At 39.8% G+C, this 21,199-nt stretch overlaps 1 protein-coding gene across 3 annotated transcripts; it reads left to right on the top strand.

The window, feature by feature from the left end:
* Positions 1 to 7,559: 7,559 nt before the first annotated feature.
* On the top strand, positions 7,560 to 19,916 carry TRAF5 (TNF receptor associated factor 5). Of its 3 annotated transcripts, XM_056853102.1 has the most exons (10): positions 7,560 to 7,783; positions 10,472 to 10,529; positions 11,717 to 11,818; positions 12,722 to 12,886; positions 13,543 to 13,620; positions 13,828 to 13,902; positions 14,143 to 14,235; positions 16,131 to 16,271; positions 18,074 to 18,242; positions 19,321 to 19,916. In XM_056853102.1, the coding sequence occupies exons 1-10, from the start codon at positions 7,566 to 7,568 to the stop codon at positions 19,896 to 19,898; spliced, it is 1,677 nt and encodes a 558-aa protein (XP_056709080.1). In that variant the 5' UTR covers positions 7,560 to 7,565; the 3' UTR covers positions 19,899 to 19,916. The 3 variants fall into 3 exon arrangements, with proteins under 3 accessions (XP_056709080.1, XP_056709081.1, XP_056709082.1); XM_056853103.1 differs by lacking the exon at positions 13,543 to 13,620; XM_056853104.1 differs by lacking the exon at positions 10,472 to 10,529 and having other exon boundaries at positions 7,590 to 7,783.
* The last annotated feature ends 1,283 nt before the right edge of the window (positions 19,917 to 21,199 follow it).

Raw genomic sequence — 21,199 nt, 5'->3', positions numbered from 1 at the left:
GAGGGGCGTTTACCCCAGGAGGCTAGAAAATGTACATATTAGATTCCTGCCCCCCGAACCAAGAGGAAACGGAAACACCCATCCTGAAGATGCCCTTTGTCCCTCTGAGCAGAAGAACCCTTCACGGTAAGTATCCAAGGCTCTTTCACAGGGTTAGCAGTGTATTTGGATATAGCTTTCCCGGATATAGAATTAAATTTTATAATGTTTGAAACACTTAATTCTTCCATAGGTTAGTATCATCATACACATTTTAGTTAAGTAATTGTTGACAAAAAATATTCACATTTTAAACTATAAACATATCCTCAAATGTGCTATATATGTCCATAGTATACACAGGAATTACTCAAACAGATTTAAAAAATAGTGCAACGGGGCCAGCCCTGGCTACAATTTAGAATTCTACAGAAAATGATTTTTTAAATAACATGGGGGCTTAAGACCCCCCCCCCTTAATGGAAGGAAGGTGGCATGGTATAGCCCAATATTGTCAGATCTCAGAAGTTAAGCAGGTCAGTACTTGGAAGGGAGACCACCAAAGAAGACTCTGCAGAGGACGGCAATGGCAAACCACCTCTGCTTCTCACTTGCCTTGAAAGCCCCTTGCTGGGGTCGCCATAAGTCAGCTGTGACTTGACGGCACTTTACACACACAAGACCTCCTTAAAATGCTGGGTAACATCTGTACATGTTCAGACAATATTTTTTTCAGACAATCTTGAGTTACCATGGCAACCCAAATGCTATATAGAAAGGTGGTGACTTCCACCTGGAAAAAGGGAATCTGGAGCTGGCTGTTACTTGCCTCACCTTCCAGTCTGTTTCTTGCTTCTGTGGAGGGAAGACTGTGTGGATATGCAAAGGCGGTCTGTATGTGTGTAATGTGTGTTTTCCCTGCCCTTTGAGTTGTTGCAGGGCTCCCTTTTCTTAATAGCTATTAGCAGAGGTCTCTCTGTTCAAAAGCAGTATACCTCTGAATAGGGAGGGTTGTTACTTTTATGCCTTGCATATGAGCTTCCTGGAGGATCTGACTGGTATCTTTGTGTGTGTAGGGGCGAGAGATGTCAAACTAGATGGGCATAGTTTTTATCCAAACAGGTTTTCCTATAAACCCTGGAATGTAAGAACTGATCACACACTGCCACTGGGGATGTGTGGGGGATGTAGTTGTTAATTTCTTGCATTGTGCAGGGGGTTGGACTAGATGACCCTGGTGGTCCCTTCCAACTCTATGATTCTATGGGAAGTACCCTGGATGCATTTGCAAATATCCTAGAATTAATGTACTCCCTCAAGTTTGGAAACTCTTTCTTGAGCTGCCCTCTTCTATTGATCAGAATAAGTAGCAATAAGACATTTTCCTGTCCTGTCTTTTTGGGTGGGAGTGCAGTTCAGTAGTAGAGCATGTGCTTGGCATGCAGACAGTATTGAAAAATAAGGATCCTTGGTATTATTCATTGTTGGAAATGATCTTCAGTTGAGACCCTGTAGAGCTGCAGCTAATCAGCCGGCACTGTACCCAATGGTATGGCTCAGTAGGAGGCACCTTTGTATGTTCATTCTCATCTGGCTGTTAACTGTACTGCAATCTACTGTGTTTAATACATAAATCATTTCTTCCTTCCTGTTGGAATATATGAACATATCTGATGCATACATGGAAAGGTTTTTTAACAGAATCATAGGGTAAGAGATTAAAGTCTTGACTCAGTTCTGCAGGGCCTGCAAGACAGAGATTTTCCACTGGGCCTGTGGTTGAGGGCAGCAACAGTTTACACCAGCTGGCCTCCCAGCTGGCTCCTTTCAGGATTTGTGCTTCCCTGTTGGTTGGTTCTGTGTCCTGCCAAGTTACTGAATTGACTATTGCTGCTGTTTGTTCACCTTTATTAAGTGATAACTGAGGACACCATCTTTTTAAGTACTTTAGATATATTGTTAAATTTGGGTTTTTATCTTTCTACATTGGTTTTGTATATTCTTGTTTATAAATGATATAGAATTTTGTTAGCCACTTTGAGCCTGACTTTGTTGAGAAAGAGTGGGATAAAAGTCAAATAAATAAATAAATAAAAGGTACAGGACCCTCTGTTTAGCAAATGACATCCAGATTGCAACGTGGTATAAGGGAAGAGCAGGAGTCTAAGGTGAGCCACGACAGAGGTTCATCTGAAAAAGGAGTAAGATTCTGACTCAGCAATTGAGAATACTTGGCCCAGCTTGCAGAAATAAAAATTCAACCATGTCTTGAGAGTTTCTTTGAAGCAAAACATTATTTTGCACGTATCCACCATTTCCGATATCCCATCCCATCATCTTTTCTTTTTGATCTTTTGGTGCAGTTACAACTGTTCTGTAAATGGCTGTGATACAAATGTTAAATGCCTTAAGGAACGTTTTTGCAGATTTTTTTTAACAGGGTATTGCATTATTTACAACATCAGCTTAGTGAAGGCGGTTCTGAAATGAGTTACCTTCTTGCCCTGCATGGGGAATCTGTAAAAGGAGGTCCCTTTTCACTCATCTTTTTGGAGTTCTTCAGAAGTGTTAACAAGCACATGGATAAGGGTAAGCCAGTAGACCTCTGACAGTATTTCTTACTAAAGGCTCCTGAATAAGCTTAACAGTCATGGGATAAGATGACAGCTCCTCTCATGGGTTATTAACTGGTTATAATGACTGACAGGAAGCACAACTGAGCACCATTTTCACAACAAAGGGAAGTGAACAGTGGATTCTTCCAAGGAGTTATGTTGGGATCAGTGCTGTTTAATTCATTCATAAATAATCTCGAATTGCTGCTGAGCTATAAAATAGCCACATTTGTGGATGGTCCCTAATTATTCAGGGTGGTGAAAATTAAAGTATGTCATGAAAAACTTCAAGAAGATCTTTCCAAATTGGGCAAATGGCGGTGACTGGCAAAGAAAGAGATTCTGAGGTTGTGGTGGATAGCTCAATGAAAATGTTAAACTCTTGAAGCAGTGGTAAAAAGGCAAGTCTATGCTAGGTGAAAGGGCTGAAAATAAAAGCCACAGTAATGTTATAGATCTAATGTCCTATTTGGAATACTGTGTACACATCTATCTCAAAAAGAATATAGCACTAGCAAAAATGTGGCAGAGAGCAACAAATAATCAAGGGCTTGGTGCATCTTCACTACGAGGAAAAGGCTAGGTTTGGGACTTACTAAGATTACTAAGGAAGGACATGATAGAGATGTATAAAAGTGTGCATGGTCTGGAGAAAGAGGATACAGAGAACTCCAAGACAGCATGCAGACGCTACAAGCATTAGTTTGTTTGTGACAGACATGGACTTGGTTGGCATGTTCATGGGTTCCCTTTTCCAGTTGCACATGGAGTGCAATCAAAGACTTCCTCATTTTAGAAGTCTTAGAATCATAGAGTTGGAAGGGACCACCAGGGTCATCTAGTCCAACCCCCTGCACAATACTGGAAATTCACAACTACCTCCCCCCACACCCAGTGACCTACCTACTCCATGCCCAGAAGATGGCCAAAAAAAAAACAACCCTTCAGGATCTTTAGTCAACCTGGCCTGGAGGAAAATTGCTTCCTGATCCTAAAGTGGCGATCGGCAGTACCCTGGGCATGCAAGAAAGGGCCCCAAGAGCCAAACACTGATGCAAACCTTCCTGCCCTCTCTCTCATGATCTGCCTAAGGTCATAAAATCAGCATTGCTGACATATGGCCATCTATCCTCTGCTTAAAAACTCCCAATGAAGGAGAGCCCACCACCTCCCGAGGAAGCCTATTCCACTGAGGAACTACTCTAACTGTTAGAAAGTTCTTCCTAATGTTTAGCCAGAAACTCTTTTGATTTAATTTCAACCAGTTGTTTCTGGTCTGACCAAGGGCAACAGAAAACGACTCAGCACCATCCTCTATATGACAGCCCTTCAAATACTTGACTGAGAGATGATATAACCATCTTCGTCTCCTCTTCAATCAAACATATTAGAATTTGTTTCATCCTGGCTTAGAATCGTGGCTTGCGGGGAAGAAATAAACTCCATTTGTTCCAGCATAAGCAGACATCACAACAAAGTAGAAATCAAAGACCAAAACCAAGAAGTCTTCAATCAAACTCTTTGTGGGGGTGGGGGAGATCAAGCAAGTGAGACCACAAACCAGGTTTGTGCCCTTTGGAACAAACCTTGACCTCTGAATAGCGCCTGGGTAATCAGGGTATCTTCGTCTTTTTAAAAAATATAATTCAGATGTTAATGTAAAGCCTTGGAGTTTTAATGCTGCATGTTTTCATCCCCCAGTATAACAAGTATAAGCCATTGCTGATCCTTAAATTTCTGTAAAAGGTTTTATACTGAATTAAGTTAAAAAAAAGAAATGATTCAAATATCGGCTCACTAATTTAAAAAGTCTGCATAAAACCAAATATTGCTAATAACTTAAAGAAGAAAATATGTGTTTATATTAGTGTGTTCTCTGTATTTAAATAAATGCTGAACACAACACAAACTGCTGTGGGAAAGCTTTAATGAGGAGCTGTTATTAAATTTAAAAATGTAGCTCCAGCATTAACTGCTTCTTTGGGAGCTGTGGCATTCTTCACTGCAGTGACTGTAATGTCTGTAAATACACATGAGTAAATGTGTTAGAATTTTATCTTCTTCTGGAGGTTTTCAAGTTATACGAGTCTTATTTCATTATGATATGGAAATGATCAGAGGCTTGAATATCAAATGTAATAGGAGAATGCACTAATTAGTATTAACAATTAGGAACACAGTACAAATTAATGAGTACACTGAAGCAAATAAAGGCAAAAGTATGCAGCACCAAACAGTCTCAGTTCCTTTTTAGTATGTGTAAATTGTATTTTTAATTAAGCATATTAAAAACACTGTGTGCTAAATCTGAAGCATCTTCACTATAGCACTTGATTTTAATTTATATTGGGAAAGTACAATAAGTCTAAACTTTTAACGAGATCTAGCTTTAAAATAGGGTAATTATCAATATTGTTTATTTTTTCTGTAAAGTAGTAAAAATGTTTGAATGCACCCTAGGAAATTCACTATTTGTACTCTTAAATGCTCGTGACTTCTTACTGCTTCTCCTCTGGATCCCTAGACAGATTGCAGATCAAAAGCAGCTAGATTACCGTGGCTGTAGTTTTTAGCCACATTCTGTAGTCAGGTTAATCATTACAGTGCTAGTTCTGGTTTAGTTTTTTCTAGTTCCATTTTTTGTTCAAGTTCATGCAGACAAATGAAAGCTTGGTAGTAGGTCTAGCACAGCTGTGTCGTTTCCACACAGATGTTTTTCTATGCCTTGGGTTCCTTACTGCAGCACTATTTTCAGGAGCATCCTAGGTTGCTTTTTTTGCTAATAACTTGGGAGGCTTTAAGAGGGGAGTGGACATATTCATGGAGGAAAGGGGTATTCATGGCTATTAGTTAAAATGGATACTAGTCATGCTGCATACCTATTCTCTCTAGTATCAGAGGAGCATGCCTATTATATTAGGTGCTGTGGAACACAGGCAGGATGGTGCTGCTGCAGTCATCTTGTTTGTGGCTTCTTAGAGGCACCTGGTTGGCCACTGTGTGAACAGACTGCTGGAACCTCTCTTATAATTCATTACGTGTAACAACCACAACCATTCCAGTTCCTTACACAAGGACTTAGTCCTGTAAGATTTTTAACAGACCGCTCTCGCTCGCTCTGTCTCTCTCTGCCACAACCCCCCCCCCGCCCATTTTGTGATTTTGCTAATAAAAGTCTCTAAAATGACTTTTCATTCTATATGCATCAGATGAAACGAGGCCTAATTCTTTAAAACTTACCCTGGAATAAACTTGGTTAGTCTTCAAGGGGATACTTGACTCCTTATTTGTTTTGCGAAGGAAACAATAACGGCTGTCAGGGAATAAAATGACCTTTTTTTGGACTGAGGTGTGCCATCCCTGCCCAACTAAATAGTGCCCGAGCCTTGACATTTTACCAAGACAGTGAAAAGTCCTGTTTTTTGTTTTGTTTTTTAAGTGCATTGCTACTGTACAAAAGTAAAATGTCACATAGTGTGGCTTGGGTTTGAAGCAGGAAACTTACAGTGGTACAAAAGAACAGAGCGCACTTCCTGCGTCAATGCATTTCAGCTCTATGTCCTTCAAAGATAACCAAAGGAAACATGCATTAATTTTAAGATGTGTGCAGGTGTAGCAGTTAAGAAGGCAATTTCCTGCTTATAACTAATAATTCTCCAAGGGGAAGAATTTTCAGCTTGTTAGAACAGAAAGGGCATTGGTATGATAACATTGAATAATAATTGTGGAGTGGGGCAAGAAATACTCGGAACTTGAGTCACCAGGCCATCTTGGGGTGTGGCTGTTTGAGAAATTTAACCACCCCTGAACTATACCAAGATATTTAGGGCTGGTGGAACAGGGTGGTTAGCAGAAACTTCTGCCTGGGAACCCCGGCTCTCCTGTATACCTCTGCAAGTTAAAGGAAGGGAGTTGAAATGGGGAAATAACAGGAGAAGGTGGTAAATCCATCACCCTCTGCAGTGCCTCACATTAGCAAGCTTTTCCCTATAACATTGAAAGTGGGAGTGAGTCATGAACACCTCTGGGATGCGGGGGAGCAGGAAAGTTAGTAATCCAGTCGTATAAATGAATTGACAGCCTGTCTCTACAGGAACTTACTATTCTTCTGATTCAGTATTTTAGTAGACCACCAGATATACAGAATGCTTCCTATTTTGCCAATCCTTCGCCTGTAAGGACAGTGCCACCCATGTTGATCCCATGATTTCTCTAGTCTGCCATGCAAAAAATTGGAGCATGGAAGAATACCATGGAAATTGATGGGATAAGTATATTAAATTGGCACATGGGGCATTCAACATGTCCCATTTTGATGGCAAGATATTGAACAATGATTTCATTTAGGTGTTAGGTGCTTGAAGTTTTTCCCATCTAAATAGAGTATGCCTAAGAACATAAAATGTCCTTGGTGGGTCAGACCCATGGCCTCTCTTGTCCAGAGTATTCTGAGAGTGGCTAACTATGCATTGGGAAGCTCACCAGCAGGGCATAAGGAAGTGGCCATACCCTATTGTTAGTATCCAGCAATCAGAAGATCACTAATATTAGATCATTTCTATCATGAATTTGTCTATTTTTTTTAAGTAATCTGAGGTAATCAGTATCAAAACAAGTTTTGGTGCCAGCTTGCACAGGATTAATCATAGACTTTTTGGGAAAGTGTTGAAGGCTATTGCTTTAGAAACCATGAAGAATCCTTTCTACTAGGGAAATTGTCTTTGGTTGTAGAATCAGCAGAGTTGAAAATGTGCATGTTAATTTTTTTAAGTGTTCTGCTAACTGATAATAGTCCCTTGACAATAACTGGTGTTCTTCAGTAACTGAAATTGTATTTGCATAAGAAATCTAGCTTTCAGTGAAAAGCATTCAAATGTATGTCAGTGTTTTAAATTGTACTGAATATGGTACTTGGATGTGTTCGTACCCAACCAGTATCTCCCTGTGCTTGTGCTTCATAGGTGAGTGTCCATGGCCTCTGAAGACCTTGCTGGCCACTTGCTGAACGCATACACTCGCCAGAATTCTACCAGTGCTGTTTCTCTGGACTTTGAGCCTGATGTTGACTATCAGTTTGTAGAAAGCTTAGAGGAACGATATAAATGTGTCCACTGCCATCTAGTCCTTCATAATCCTCACCAGACAGGATGTGGGCACAGGTTTTGCCAGCGCTGTATTACCTCTTTGAAGTAAGAATTCTTTTTCTAAACACTTATATTTGTTCAGCTCTCGTGTCCCCCCCCCCCAGCTATGTTTCCTAGTGGTATTGATTTGTGAAGGGGCACTAAGGTGAATGGAGCACTGGTTCCATTCTGCTTTGTGTTCTTCAGAGGCTACCACATATCTCTAAAGTCCTGATGACACCTTTACAAGTAATGGGAAGATTGCATTTCTGTGGGTTGAGTCTTTCCTAGAATCATAGAATCATAGAGTTGGAAGGGACCACCAGGGCCATCAAGTCCAACCCCCTGCACAATGCAGGAAATTCACAACTACCTCCCCCCTTCACACCCCTAGTGACCAGAAGATGGCCAAGATGCCCTCCCTCTCATCATCTGCCTAAGGTCACAGAATCAGCATTGCTGACAGATGGCCATCTAACCTCTTCTTAAAAACCTCCAGGGAAGGAGAGCTTACCACCTCCCAAGGAAGCCTGTTCCACTGAGGAACCGCTTTAACTGTTAGAAAATTCTTCCTAATGTCTAGACGGAAACTCTTTTGATTTAATTTCAACCCATTGGTTCTGGTCCGACCTTCTTGAGCAACAGAAAACAACTCGGCACCCTCCTCTATAGGACAGCCCTTTAAGTACTTGAACATGGTTATCATATCCCCTCTCAGTCTTCTCCTCTTCAGGCTACCCAGCTCCTTCAACCTTTCCTCATAGGACTTGGTCTCCAGACCCCTCACCATCTTTGTTGCCCTTCTCTGGACACGTTCCAGCTTGTCTGCATCTTTCTTAAATTGTGGTGCCCAAAACTGAACACAGTACTCTTGTTGAGGTCTAACCAGAGCAGAGTAAAGCGATACCATCACTTCGTGTGATCTGGACACTATACTTCTGTTGATGCAGCCCAAGAGTGCATTTGCCTTTTTAGTTACAGCATCACACTGCTGACTCATGTTCAGTGTTTGGTCTACTAAGACCCCAAGATCCTTTTCACACACACTACTGCTCAAACAAGTCTCCCCCATCCTATAGTTATGCATTTGATTTTTCCTACCTAAATGCAGAACTTTACATTTGTCTTTGTTGAAGTGCATTTTATTAGTTCTAGCCCATTTCTCCTCTTCCTTTTGCCTCATTTCCCCCTCCCACTGTAGTCCCTGTCCCATATGGCATTTGTTCAAGCAATCCCCACAATCCCCAGTATAAGCCTTTTAGATGGTTGCTACAAGTCCTCTCTCTGTCACCAGCATAAAAGCTGGCAGGATCCATCCCTACATTTCTAATGTAGATTTCTTCCCCCCTTTTTTTGCCAATATTTTGAATCCTGAATAGCTTTCTTTGGCTTTTACTGGTTATGTTTAATTGTATGTTTTTAAAATTGAGATTTTTAAATTTTATTTTTGGGAGCCATTGATGGACCTGATACATGCTGTGTATTAATAAAGAAACTGTTGTTTAAATTCAAAGTATAATCTCAATAAATGTGATAATTTAATTTTAATGATCTGTTGGAGGTGAAAAGCGTAATCCATAGTAAATTAAACATTTTCAAGTCCCATTTTATTTCAGTGGGAGGGATAAAATGCAAGTGCATAAATCTTCCATTAAAATAAATGGGAGTTGGATATGCTTAACTGTAACAGGATCGTGTTCATCTATTGATGTTGGTTTGCCTGCTTATGTGAACAGACATCAGCATGTTATCAGTAGTCAGTAGTTCTTTGGCTATAGAGAAATGTAGATTAGGGTAAGATCATTCCAGTACTTGAAAATGACAATGGTGAAATTATGAACATTTAAAATATAATTGAATGTTCATAACTGTGACTTCATTGTAGAGGTGCAGTACATATAAAAATGAAACTTGATTATCTTCTGAAAGCACCCTATGACTTGTGACTCACGTGAGTGTCACTGTATATTTGATTAGATGCATCTTTATTTCCTTCCTAAAATGCAGATCCAGGAGGTTTCACTTGAGTCCCCAGAGTGAAACTGACATGTAGGCAATGTTCCAGTGACATGAAGTGCATTTTAAGATTCATATAAATTAGCAAGGAACATAAGAAGCAACCTTTGATGAATTACTTTTCTTGCCTCCTTTATTTTATTCTGAAATGGGCAAGAATTAGGAGCTGTACTGTCTACATTTGTTGATAATATTCCACATGATTTCAAGTATATCTTTCCCCCATTATACTCTTATTGTAGCATTTATAGGTGGTCTTCTAAATGGCGAAATTGAACAATTTTGAACAAATTTGAACAATTAAGCTGCTTGCTAGGTTGTTGGCCTTTTCTCCGAGCTTTGCTAATTTGATTCTCTTCAGCAGTTTCCCTTTAGCTGCCTCTGTTGGTTTGGTAACATGACAGCAGAGTTTCTATTTAAAGAGATGCAGCAAGTATAACTACCATTATCCGGAGGTTGTATTTGAATCTAAAGTTACATAATCATGAGTGAGGCATATATTGAGAAAAGGTAATGCTGAAAAACGTGTGTCTTATAATGAACAAATTTGTAAGATCCAAGGCATCTTAAAATGCTTCTGTTTTAATAAATCTGAGGAGTTGGAAAAATATTACCTTGGTCTAAATAGGCAAATATTCCTGGGGGGGGGGAATTGAAATTACTTGCCTATTTAGACCAATGTAATATTTTTCCAAGTATTACCAAATATATAACTTTTGTGCCTTTATATCTCTTTAGAGAATTGAACATGGTACCCACCTGTCCTGTAGACAAAGAAATAATAAAGCTTGAGGAGGTAAGGAAAGAATTTCAGTTTCTATGACAACTTGCTGAGTGGTGGTGCAAAACTATTAATATGTATGTGAACGATCTGAAAGTTTGACACCAACTGGGCACTTCTGCTGAAGTTCCATCTCTCTGGAACGGACTCCAGGAAGAGGTGAGGCAGACACTGTAAGATAATTTTCACAAGATACCACGAGATTCATGCCATTGTATTTCCTATTACTATGTATGGGTGTGAAAGCTGGACAGTGAAGAAAGCTGATAGGAAGAAAATAGATTCCTTTGAAATGTGGTGTTGGAGGAGAGTGTTACGGATACCGTGGACTGACAAAAAAACAAATCAGTGGGTTATAGATCAAATCAAGCCTGAACTGACCCTAGAAGCTAAAATGACTAAACTGAGGCTATCGTATTTTCGTCACGTCATGAGACGACAAGAGTCACTGGAAAAGACCGTCATGCTAGGAAAAGTTGAGGGCAGCAGGAAAAGAGGAAAACCCAACAAGAGATGGACTGACTCAATAAAGGAAGCCACAGCCCTCAATTTGCAAGATCTGAACAAGGCTGTCAAAGATAGGACATTTTGGAGGACTTTCATTCATAGGTTCGCCATGAGTCGGAAGCGACTTGACGGCACTTAACACACACACACACCACGAGATAGTTCTGTACCAGAGGGCGTTTTGTTGATTGTAGTGGGCATTTATTGTAGAGGATTTGGGGATTATTGCCAAGTATGCAATTGTAGGTAGGAGATGTTCAGTTTTAGCTTTTAATTTAAAAAAAAAATAATGTTCATACTAGTTGTAAGTTGGAGGCAAGGGAGGCAATATATGTTTTAAATAAATTATTTTAAAATTTCCTGAAACATTTATTTAAATTAAGAATCACATAATCCATCAGAAAACAGTGTTCATTGCACTTCATCTACAGTTTTCTGGTTCTCTTCTCCTGGTCTGTTCACAGCATATCAGAATAACTAGTTGGATAATTCTATGTGGGGCATGGGAGGGCCTCGCTGTTTCAGCAACAGGTAGGCGTGTTGCACTGACCTTATCCCAATGACAGCAAGTCCAGTGCACATAGGAGAGAGGGTGGATGGTGCTGACTAATATTTCAATAAGTGTCTTATTTTAAAAGACTATGACCAAACTGTTCTCCTTCACTCGTGTGTTTGAAACTAGCTTTTTTATTTAGGTCTTCAAAGACAATTGCTGCAAACGGGAAGTTCTCAATTTGCAAGTTTTTTGCAGAAATTCTCCAGCCTGCAATGCAAAAACATCTCTAGGTCGATACCAGGTATGCATTCCTGTATTCTAGTGTCAGTCAAATGTTACATGGTGTTTTGTTGTGATCAGAGCAGCAAACTAATGTTAAAGCTTCTCCTTCTTTTCCTTATGAATAGGAAGGTGCCAATATGTGTAGTGAGAATGTTCTGTAAATAAAGGAATTGATATTCCAGTGATGAGGCTGCTTGTTTTAATACATGAAACCTCCACTTTAATTTAGTCCCTGTTGTGGGGAGACACTTAAGTACCCAGTCGGTTGGCCTTCTCTCTGCCAAATCTGTCATCCCTGTGGGTGTTGGAGGAATAGGATGAGAATATTCACACTCTTCCTGGTTCCCATAGTTAGACTCAGAACAGTTTTATGCCATGCATCTGGATTCCTGGGACAGGTACTAGACCAGAAAGGTTGGATGGGAGTGATTTTTCCCTGTACCCAGCAGCATGCTTCATTTTAGAAAGAATGACGTTATGTATGGAAACCTGTTTCTGTTCATTGATCATACTTTCCTGAATCAGAGCCAGCATCTTCCAAAATGCAAAGACTTGGTGAAGTTTCCGGTGTTCCTGAGGGACAAACTATATACTGTCTCCAAAGCTGCTCCTTTCAGTATTTATGAAAAAACTGGGGTTGTTGAAAGGATGAGGCTACACAGAAAACCAACACAGTTGTGAAGAAGCCCTATAAAAGTCTCCAGTCTGTAGTCAGAAAAGTGTTATTCTTTCATTTTTGTTGGTTCTGTGTATTTACTGTTTGTATTGCATCGTTTGTAGTTGTAATTTGCCTTGAGTCTCACAAAGAATGGCAGACTATGAATAAATTATCCAAACAAGTGGCACCTGTATCCTTGTCTTCGTGTATTTCAGTGAGTTTTACAGTGTGAATAATATGATAGCACATTATTATGTTTTATAGGATCACCTACAGCAGTGTTTGTTTGAAAGTGTACAATGTATCAATGAAGGATGTTGTGAAAAAGTTCTTCAGAAGGATTTGAAAGAACACCTAGATTTGCAATGCAGCTATCGAAAGGAACTGTGCCAATATTGTAATCAGTCTATAATTTTAATTAGGTCACAGGTAAGATTGTAGTAAAACATCTTTAATCAGTTTGTACAATTTTGCCTGCAAAGTGCTATAGAAAATAAGAAGTGGCTTCGGCTGTAACATATTCCCTTCCTTCCTTATATTCTATCACAATCTTGAAGAAAATGAAGAGTACCCTCTTGATAATGCTGTCCACACTCTAAAGTTCAAGCCAGTAATTTTGAGAAGGCATTGATATATTGACATTTTTCAGTAGTAGATTTGAAGTACAGGAAGCATTAGCAGTCAGCGGAGTGATATTTTCTAAGGTCCAGAGGTTATAATTGCCCACCAAACCAAGAGTGCTGCTAATCTATCATTAGGGCAGAGCCAGAGGCAGTATAAGTGAAAACTCAGTCTCTAACATTCACAGGCGTTCCATAAGATGTTAGCTATCCAGTCTCTTTTCTGGTCACCCATCCCCAACGTACTGTAATGGAAAGAAAATGTGGATTGGGAGGAAACTGTTCTCATTAAGCTGTTGGCTCCTTGTGCAGCTCTTGTTAATTTCATTGTGTCTTGCTTAGAAGATCCCAGGTAAACTGTGCCCATGTCCTCTTCTGCTTGTTGGTTTTAATTGAGTACAATGAAAGAGATTTTGCTCTGTTGTTTTATTCACTTGCATAACAAATTTTTCACTATTATTTCAGGTCCATGAGAAAACTGATTGTCCTTATTATCCTTTAATTTGTCCTCATGGCTGCAAGCAGACAATTCTAACAAAAGAGGTATAAAAATGTTTTTGGTTTATTAAAAGCTGGCACAATCTTGTGAAGGGAGCAGTATATCATCCTGCATCTAGTAGTAGAAGTTTATTTTCTTTGTTCATTATAGCAATTATGTGACCTTGTCACCCCCACCTGTTGTAAAAGCACAAAGCAGTCGCACTGAATCCATTGTAATTGTTGACACTGACACTGTTGTAATATTTGCAGGTAGAAAGTCACATCTTAGTATGTCCTGAGGTCGAAATTGATTGTCCATATAAACCGTATGGCTGTCCAACAAAGGTATAGTATTATAATGCAAACTTATCTCTTGCTAGGAGAGACTGACACGCCAAAGCACAACTAACCACAGTGACTTCTCTGTCCTGGTCTGTTTCAGTACTAGATCAGAATAATATTGAAGATCCATCCGCTACCCAGCTGTATTATAAACCTTTGTAGAAAGGGATATTTTTATTAACAAATTTGGCTTAAAACACATAATTGCTTTGTTTTTACATGTTGTTTGTATTCCCTTTCTAGATTAAAAGAGGAAAACTTTCAGAACATGAGAATGTTTCTTTGAGAGAACATATGCTAAGGATCTTGGACAAGAACTCAAAGTTGGAAGATCAGGTTTAGCACAATATTAATGATATTTTCCTCCAAAACCTTTTAACTTAGACTGTGGGTAGGTGATATTTTTAAGAAGGGTGAAAGTGGTTGGAAAGAAGCTTCACTTCCCATATGTGTACATTTCTTTTTCTTCCCACTGTGGACTTGCAGTGATGCAAAACCTATTTGCTAAAGGTGATGGTGAGGAGTGTACACAATGAGCAGTTCTTCAAATCACCTTCAGTGTTCTGAAAAAAGTTACCATCTCTTTACACCAAGTGATATTGATATGTGTCCTACAGTCTGTTATCTGACACAAACCATTCTAGTGAAATCAACAAACTGGTCTGGCATCTGATGCCACATTTTTTGGGATGGTGGCTCCCAGCCATTGGAACTCCAGGAGATTCGCATGGCTGCTGCCCTACTTGCCTTGCAGAGTTGCTCTTAGGCATCCTTTAGATCTGGATGGTATCTGATGACTTTGATGCTTTCATATGTTTCTGTTAGTCTTGGCTGTGCTTTGTTTTTATTGTTTTGTTTTTGGGTTGTTTTATTTTTTCCCACTCCTCCACATGAGTGGTGGATTCTAATCTGGAGAACTGTGCTTGAAGGTGCCATATTGTGAAGGGCAAAATGGAGTAAAATATATAAATAAACCCAGGAGATAAATGTTCTGCTCCTCCCAACTTCCAGTATTCCCTGTAGTGCTGTATATATTAGTGATTCTTGTCTTGATCTTCGAGAGCAGCATAGTGTTTTCTGCTGGTGATCTTTGGCAACATGTTGTTCCTGAAGATCACTGAATCTTCCTTAATAGGAAAGTGAGGAAATCTGCTTCTGTGGTTGGGTTGGGAGAGGCCTCTTTAAAGAAGATAGTGAGATGTCAAGCCACTTACACATGTTCCTACTTCACGTAATGTTTGAAGAGGTTGTATTGGGAGTTTGCAGCTCTTTCCTATCTGCTACCTGCCATTCTTGAAACCTGCGTAGTGGTTTCCCAGGAGACAGAAAGAGGTTATCCCAGGAGAGGCTAAGCTGGTAGGACATCATAGAAAAAACTGGATCTCTGATTTGGTACTCAGACCTAAGACTGATGATTTTATTAGTGCTTCATATTATTTAGGCCCATCTCACATATGAAGAAGAAAAGTTGGTTTTTATACCCCACTTTTCTCTACCTTTTAAGGAGTCTCAAAGCGGCTTACAGTCACCTTCCCTTCCCCACAAGAGACACCTTGTGATGTAGGTGGGGATGAGAGACTTCTGAGAGAACTGTGAGTGGCCCAAGGTCACCCAGCAGGCTTCAGGTGGAGGAGTGGGGGATTCAAGCACAGTTCTCCAGATTAGAGTCCACCACTCATGTGGAGGAATGGGAATCAAACCTGGTTTCTCCAGATTAGAGTCAGCTGCTCTTAACCACTGCACCACGCTAGCAGCAACCTAGGAGGTGGACTGCTTGTAATGCAACCTTGAGTGCAACTCTATTGGTAAACTGCTTGTGTGAACAATTTTCTCTTGGGGAGGGCTGTGCTGATGTGGTTAATACCTAAATTGTTTACTCTGTGTTGTTCCACTCCTAGTTTGAGAGGTATATATCGCTGGGGGCCTGAGACAGCAGCTGTAAAAAAGAACATAAGAAGAGCCCTGCTGAATCAGATCAGTGTTTCATACAGTAGCCAATCTTTACCTCCATTGGTGTTTTATGGAACAGTCTTCCGGGTGAGGAAGTCCACCACCCTGATAGTGTTCCAAATGGGCTGCACTGCTGCAGTCTTCCGGATAGCTTTGAAGCTCTTTAACGTTTAGCTGTTTAGATATTGTTAATTTTATTATCGATTGTGAGTGTGCTAACTTCTTCGGAGGAAGATGGGTTTAAAAACACTTTAAATAAAAATAGCGCTCTTGTCTTGTAGATCTCTGACCTTTATAAGAACCTAGAACACAAGGAGCTAAAAATTCAGCAACTAGCTGACACAATTAAAAAGTGTGAAAAAGAATTCAGGCAGTTCACTCAGCTGTATGGTAACAATAGCAACTTACTGGCAAGCACTCAGGTAAGACCAGTCCATTCTTCCTTAACACCGTCACTGCTTCGGTAAATTGGAAGTATGTCTATATGGAGATACTACCCATCTAAAGACAACCATAGATTCTGTTACACTGGGATTCTCTAGCTTTATTTAGGATGGATTTGGTTTCTCTTTTTTCATAGTCCATTTGTTTGCTGTAAACAAAAATGGGATTTTAAATTTTAGTCAGAGTAAGAGTAATTTTATCTCCTGATTCTTCCTGAACTTTTATGTCTTATGCATTTATATTGTTTACCTTACCCACATATACTAGGTCAAAAATAGGTCTGGAATATCTCCTTGGGATACCAAATTGGGTTTAGCATGTCCAAGATAAAATCCATTTGCGTAGACAGAATTTCAGAGGTATATGTTGTTAAAAAAGTACCTGCCCCCAAGGAGTTTATAAATGTATGTGTTAATTGTGGAGAAGGAGTATATTTAGCAGGAGGGGGTTAAGTATCAATTGTTTTCTTCAGTCTCTAGAAAGAGTTAAACCGAGATTCAGCTGTGTGACTCTGCAGAGTACTATCAAACTGTTGTAGGCTTCAAATGACCAGGGCTCTAACATGTTCTAACATGTTCATCAGTGCAATAAGAGGAGGGGGGAAATGTGCAGTTGCTCGAAAGGAAGCTTACAGGTGTACAAACAATATGAACTGGGTGGGAACAAACAAAAATGCCAGGGGGATTAAAAGCTGTAGTGTGCTTTTCAAACAATTACTGCATGTTCAGAATCATTACGTTTTTCAGCAGTTTTCTGGAGGAGGTAATTTGGGATATTGTTATGTGGCATGCTTCCGTGAGGCTACTTTTTATCATACAAAATTAAGAAGAAAATGGATGTTTAAGTTGGTACTAAATGATAGGCTGCACAATCTTGCTGCCAGCCTCTGATGTAAAAAGGGCGCTGCTGGTCCATTCTCTTAGGACATTCCACAGAGGGAAATAATAACGTACCCCTACACAAGGCATAGACAGCATAGCAGAGTCTGTAGCAATCCTAGAAACCCCCACCAGTCAGACAGTGGCATTCAGTGATACCCTGTGAGCACGGCCAATCACTGCCCCTCAAAGCCACTCCCCCACCACCATGAAGAGACAGGGAGGGAAGACCCAGCAATAGCACAACTCCAAAAGAGGCTTGTGGCCTGAGAACCTACCCTCTGCAAGCCCACAGGGGAAGGGCACCCAAGCGGCAGACAAGATGCCCACTGCTTCCCCGTCAAGGGCCGGTCTGACAGCGAAAGTGCTGCCCACACACAATCATCCCTGCTCTGAGCCATACTCTCTCTTCTCCAACAAAGTGGCACTCCCATTTTCCTAAAGTTGCATACATTCAATTTCCTCCAGCACTTTTCTGGCTCTTGTTTAGCAGAAACAAGATCCTTAGATCTACAGTAAGCTACTTGTTCTTGAAAGTAACCTCGAAGCAATCGACTTGTAGCACAGTCTAGAGACTAATAGACAGTATTTTTGGCTGAACTGATATTACTGATCTAATTTTTATAATATTAAGCTTCTTTTGCATTAAGACTAATGTTTCCAGGCTGTGGTAAATTATGAATAGCAAAAATCCATAGGAATCTAATTGAGATCATTGAGACCGATGACTAAACCTGAAACTTGAAATGAATGATTGGCACGCTAATTGAAATACAAAGTGGACTACCTAAAAAAGGAAACATTTTTAATATAGCTGCTTTGAAGGTTTAATAAATGTATTTTAATATTAAGCACTTTAGTGTGGGGTTTTTTAATGTCTTTTCTCCTTCTCCCATTTGAAGTCTCTGGCTATTCACGTTGATAAATCTGCCTGCCTGGAAACGCAAGTGAGACAGCTGGTACAAATGGCAAACCAACAACAGAGTAAATTTGACCTGAGGCAACTACTGGAGACCATTGAAACCATAAAGCAAAAAGTTGCTTTCCTGGAGTCATTTGAACAACGTTTAGGTATTCTGGTAATTCTTTTCTGACTAAAGTTTTCTGGTATTACTAGGTTTGTTAGCGACCATGTTAAAGTCGTGAAACAGATTCAGGTCCTAACTACACATTGTGCGTTTCTTTGAGTCCACCTGATCCATGTGTTTTTTGTGAGTTCCCCACTAAGCAGTTATTTAAAAAATACAAATTAGTTCACCTTGAAGGCTAGTTTCTTGGATTTACCAAAGGAAGGATTTCCAGAACATTTATATAGCCAAGATCCCAGGTCTGTATCTTTATGTTTATGTATAAGAGAACTTGAATTTTTAGTTCAAAGGAAAGACAACTGTATTTGTGAGAGTTTGTTCCTGCCCCTCTAGGAAAAGGGAAAAGGGGGGAGTGAGGTTCTGATACCATATGTGGCTCTGTTGCTGAGGTTGGAGCAGTGGTTGTTCATTGACTTGTGCCAATTAAATCACCTTTGCCAGCTGCTTCTTCCAGAGAATTTTCTCAGAGATACATATAACTTGACCTTATTATAAATGTGGTAATCCTACCACTCTTTTAAGCAACTGCACAAGTCAGGATTTTCTGTAAGGTCATTTTGTGAGGCTGTGTGGCATATTTCAAAGAGACAGCTTAGCTGCAGGTTAGACAAAGAAGTTAAATTTTTCGGACAAATCAGGCAACTGATACTAGGAACCATAAACAGTAATGCTTAGGCTGCTTTATACAAATATTTAACAATCAAAGGGAAACTTATTGAGAAAATGAAAGGGGGATTGAAAGAAGGAAGGAAAGATGAGAGGTCATATTCCTCAGTACATTTTGATGAAGGTTAGTGTCATAGGACAAACATATTTAATTATTTGAAATTGAGGCAATCTTATCTATACAACTCGTCGTGTTGTGCAATCTCCTATTAGAAATCAAGAAAGAATGGAGCAGTCCTTTACAAAAAGGGCATCAGAGCCAAAACAAGCAGTGTAAATGCTAAAGAGTTAATGTCTGTTATCATTGTGCTTATGTGATACGGACGTCATTTCCACAAGTCTGTCTACACCTCTCCACTCCTTCCCACTTGATTGTTTGTCTCTTTTTCCTCCAGATTTTCTGGAAGACTTGTCCAACCAACATGACCTCCACCTTGGTATGCACAGGGCACAGCTTAACAAAAATGAGGAACGGTTTAAGCTTTTGGAAGGGACAAGTTATAATGGGAAACTGATTTGGAAAATTATGGACTACAAAATAAAGAAAAAAGAGGCTGCGGAAGGCCACACTGTCTCTATATTCAGCCAGCCTTTTTATACCAGCCGCTGTGGGTACAGATTATGTGCCAGAGCGTATCTGAATGGTGATGGTTCAGGAAAGGGAACACATGTTTCCCTGTATTTTGTAGTGATGAGAGGGGAGTTTGACTCGCTGTTACCCTGGCCTTTCAAGCAAAAGGTTACACTTATGCTTTTGGACCAAAGTGGGAAGAAAAATCACATCAATGAAACCTTTAAGGCTCTCCCCAACAGCAACAGCTTCAAGCGGCCAGAAGGAGAGATGAACATTGCCTCAGGGTGCCCTCGGTTTGTGGCACACACTGTGCTGGAAAATGCAAAGAATGCTTACATCAAAGACGATACCTTCTTTCTAAAAGTAGTGGTGGATTTAACTGACCTTGAGGAATTATGAGATGCACCTCAAAAGAACCACTTGAAAAATTAAAGAATGTAACATGGTGTTCACCGGATGGTTTCAGTTAACAGAGGAAAGCTACTCTCAGTCTGCTGACTGATTTTTTTTACCTTTTGATAGCTCAGTGACTACTTTTCGTACTTTTTCAAAACTGCATTAACTGTCGGGTAGTCTATGGAGATGGATTTTAAGCATGTAGCAAAGTTCTAAGTATTATGAGAACATTTAACATGTTTGAAATTAACTGGTTCACTCTCTCAGGAGCCGCATTTTTAGAATATAGTGCAGTGTGATCTGCTGGAGTTCACAGGCGGGTCCGTGGGTTTGACTGGCATCATACACACTGCAAGAAGAAGGGAAGTTTGTGCATTTCACACAAATGATGAAAATGAAAGCATTCTAATGGCTAACACACACGGATGGCCCCCCTCCACAACCTAATCCTACACGTTTATAGAGACTACGTCCCAAATTTAGAGCTCACAAGTATGTGCATAAGGTTGCAGCTGGAGTGAAATGGAAGGTGTTGTGGAAGAGCCCCTAACAAAACGTGTTCTCAAACTCTTGAATACAAAAAAAAATTATAGAAAAATCAATGGTGCTAGACTAATTAGCTTCTTGATAGGGGAAATATTCTGACTTTATATTCTCTCTGTGTGTATTATATGGTCTGATCACCCAGCGTTTTAGATTGCTTTTTTAATGCCCAGTGTGGGATGGACATGAAGTTGAATATTATAGAATTTAGCTTCTACAGCTGATCTTTTACCTGTGGAATGAATGTGTGCGTGTTCCCTCTTCTAAAGGGAGGTAATTATCGACCAGCTTATTGATTTTCAAGTGTATTAGCCTGTTGGTTTTACTATTGTACAGTATAAACAGAAGACCAGCTCTTGAGAAGCTGTTTCAGGCTTGGTTCTATGTAGAATACACAGGAGAATTAATGTTATCTAAGCAATAGTTATTGCATCATTTGGTCCTCGGCAGTATTAGTGATAAGCTTGTATAGATCTATTTTACTTCCTATATTGTGTCCTTCTGAAGCTTTAAAACTTACTGTGGGCCTGGACTACATACACACTCCTATCTGCTCTGCAGATCAGGATGAGTTCTTCTAGCTGCCTTTGTCTAATTTGAGTTCCAGGACAATTCAACTGTTCATAGATTAATTCTAGTACTCAACACAGTGAAGCACCTTACAAAATGTAACCATTATTTCTACATAAGTAGGTTGCCTGCAATGTTTTTCTGCAAAGGAGTTTAGTTCTATACACACAGGGAATTACTAACCCATATGA

The sequence above is a fragment of the Euleptes europaea genome, chromosome 7 (genome assembly GCF_029931775.1).
Source record: "Euleptes europaea isolate rEulEur1 chromosome 7, rEulEur1.hap1, whole genome shotgun sequence".
NCBI lineage: Eukaryota > Metazoa > Chordata > Lepidosauria > Squamata > Sphaerodactylidae > Euleptes > Euleptes europaea.
The sequence above is the reverse complement of the archived record's forward strand: the minus strand, read 5'-3'. Positions and strand labels throughout refer to the sequence as shown.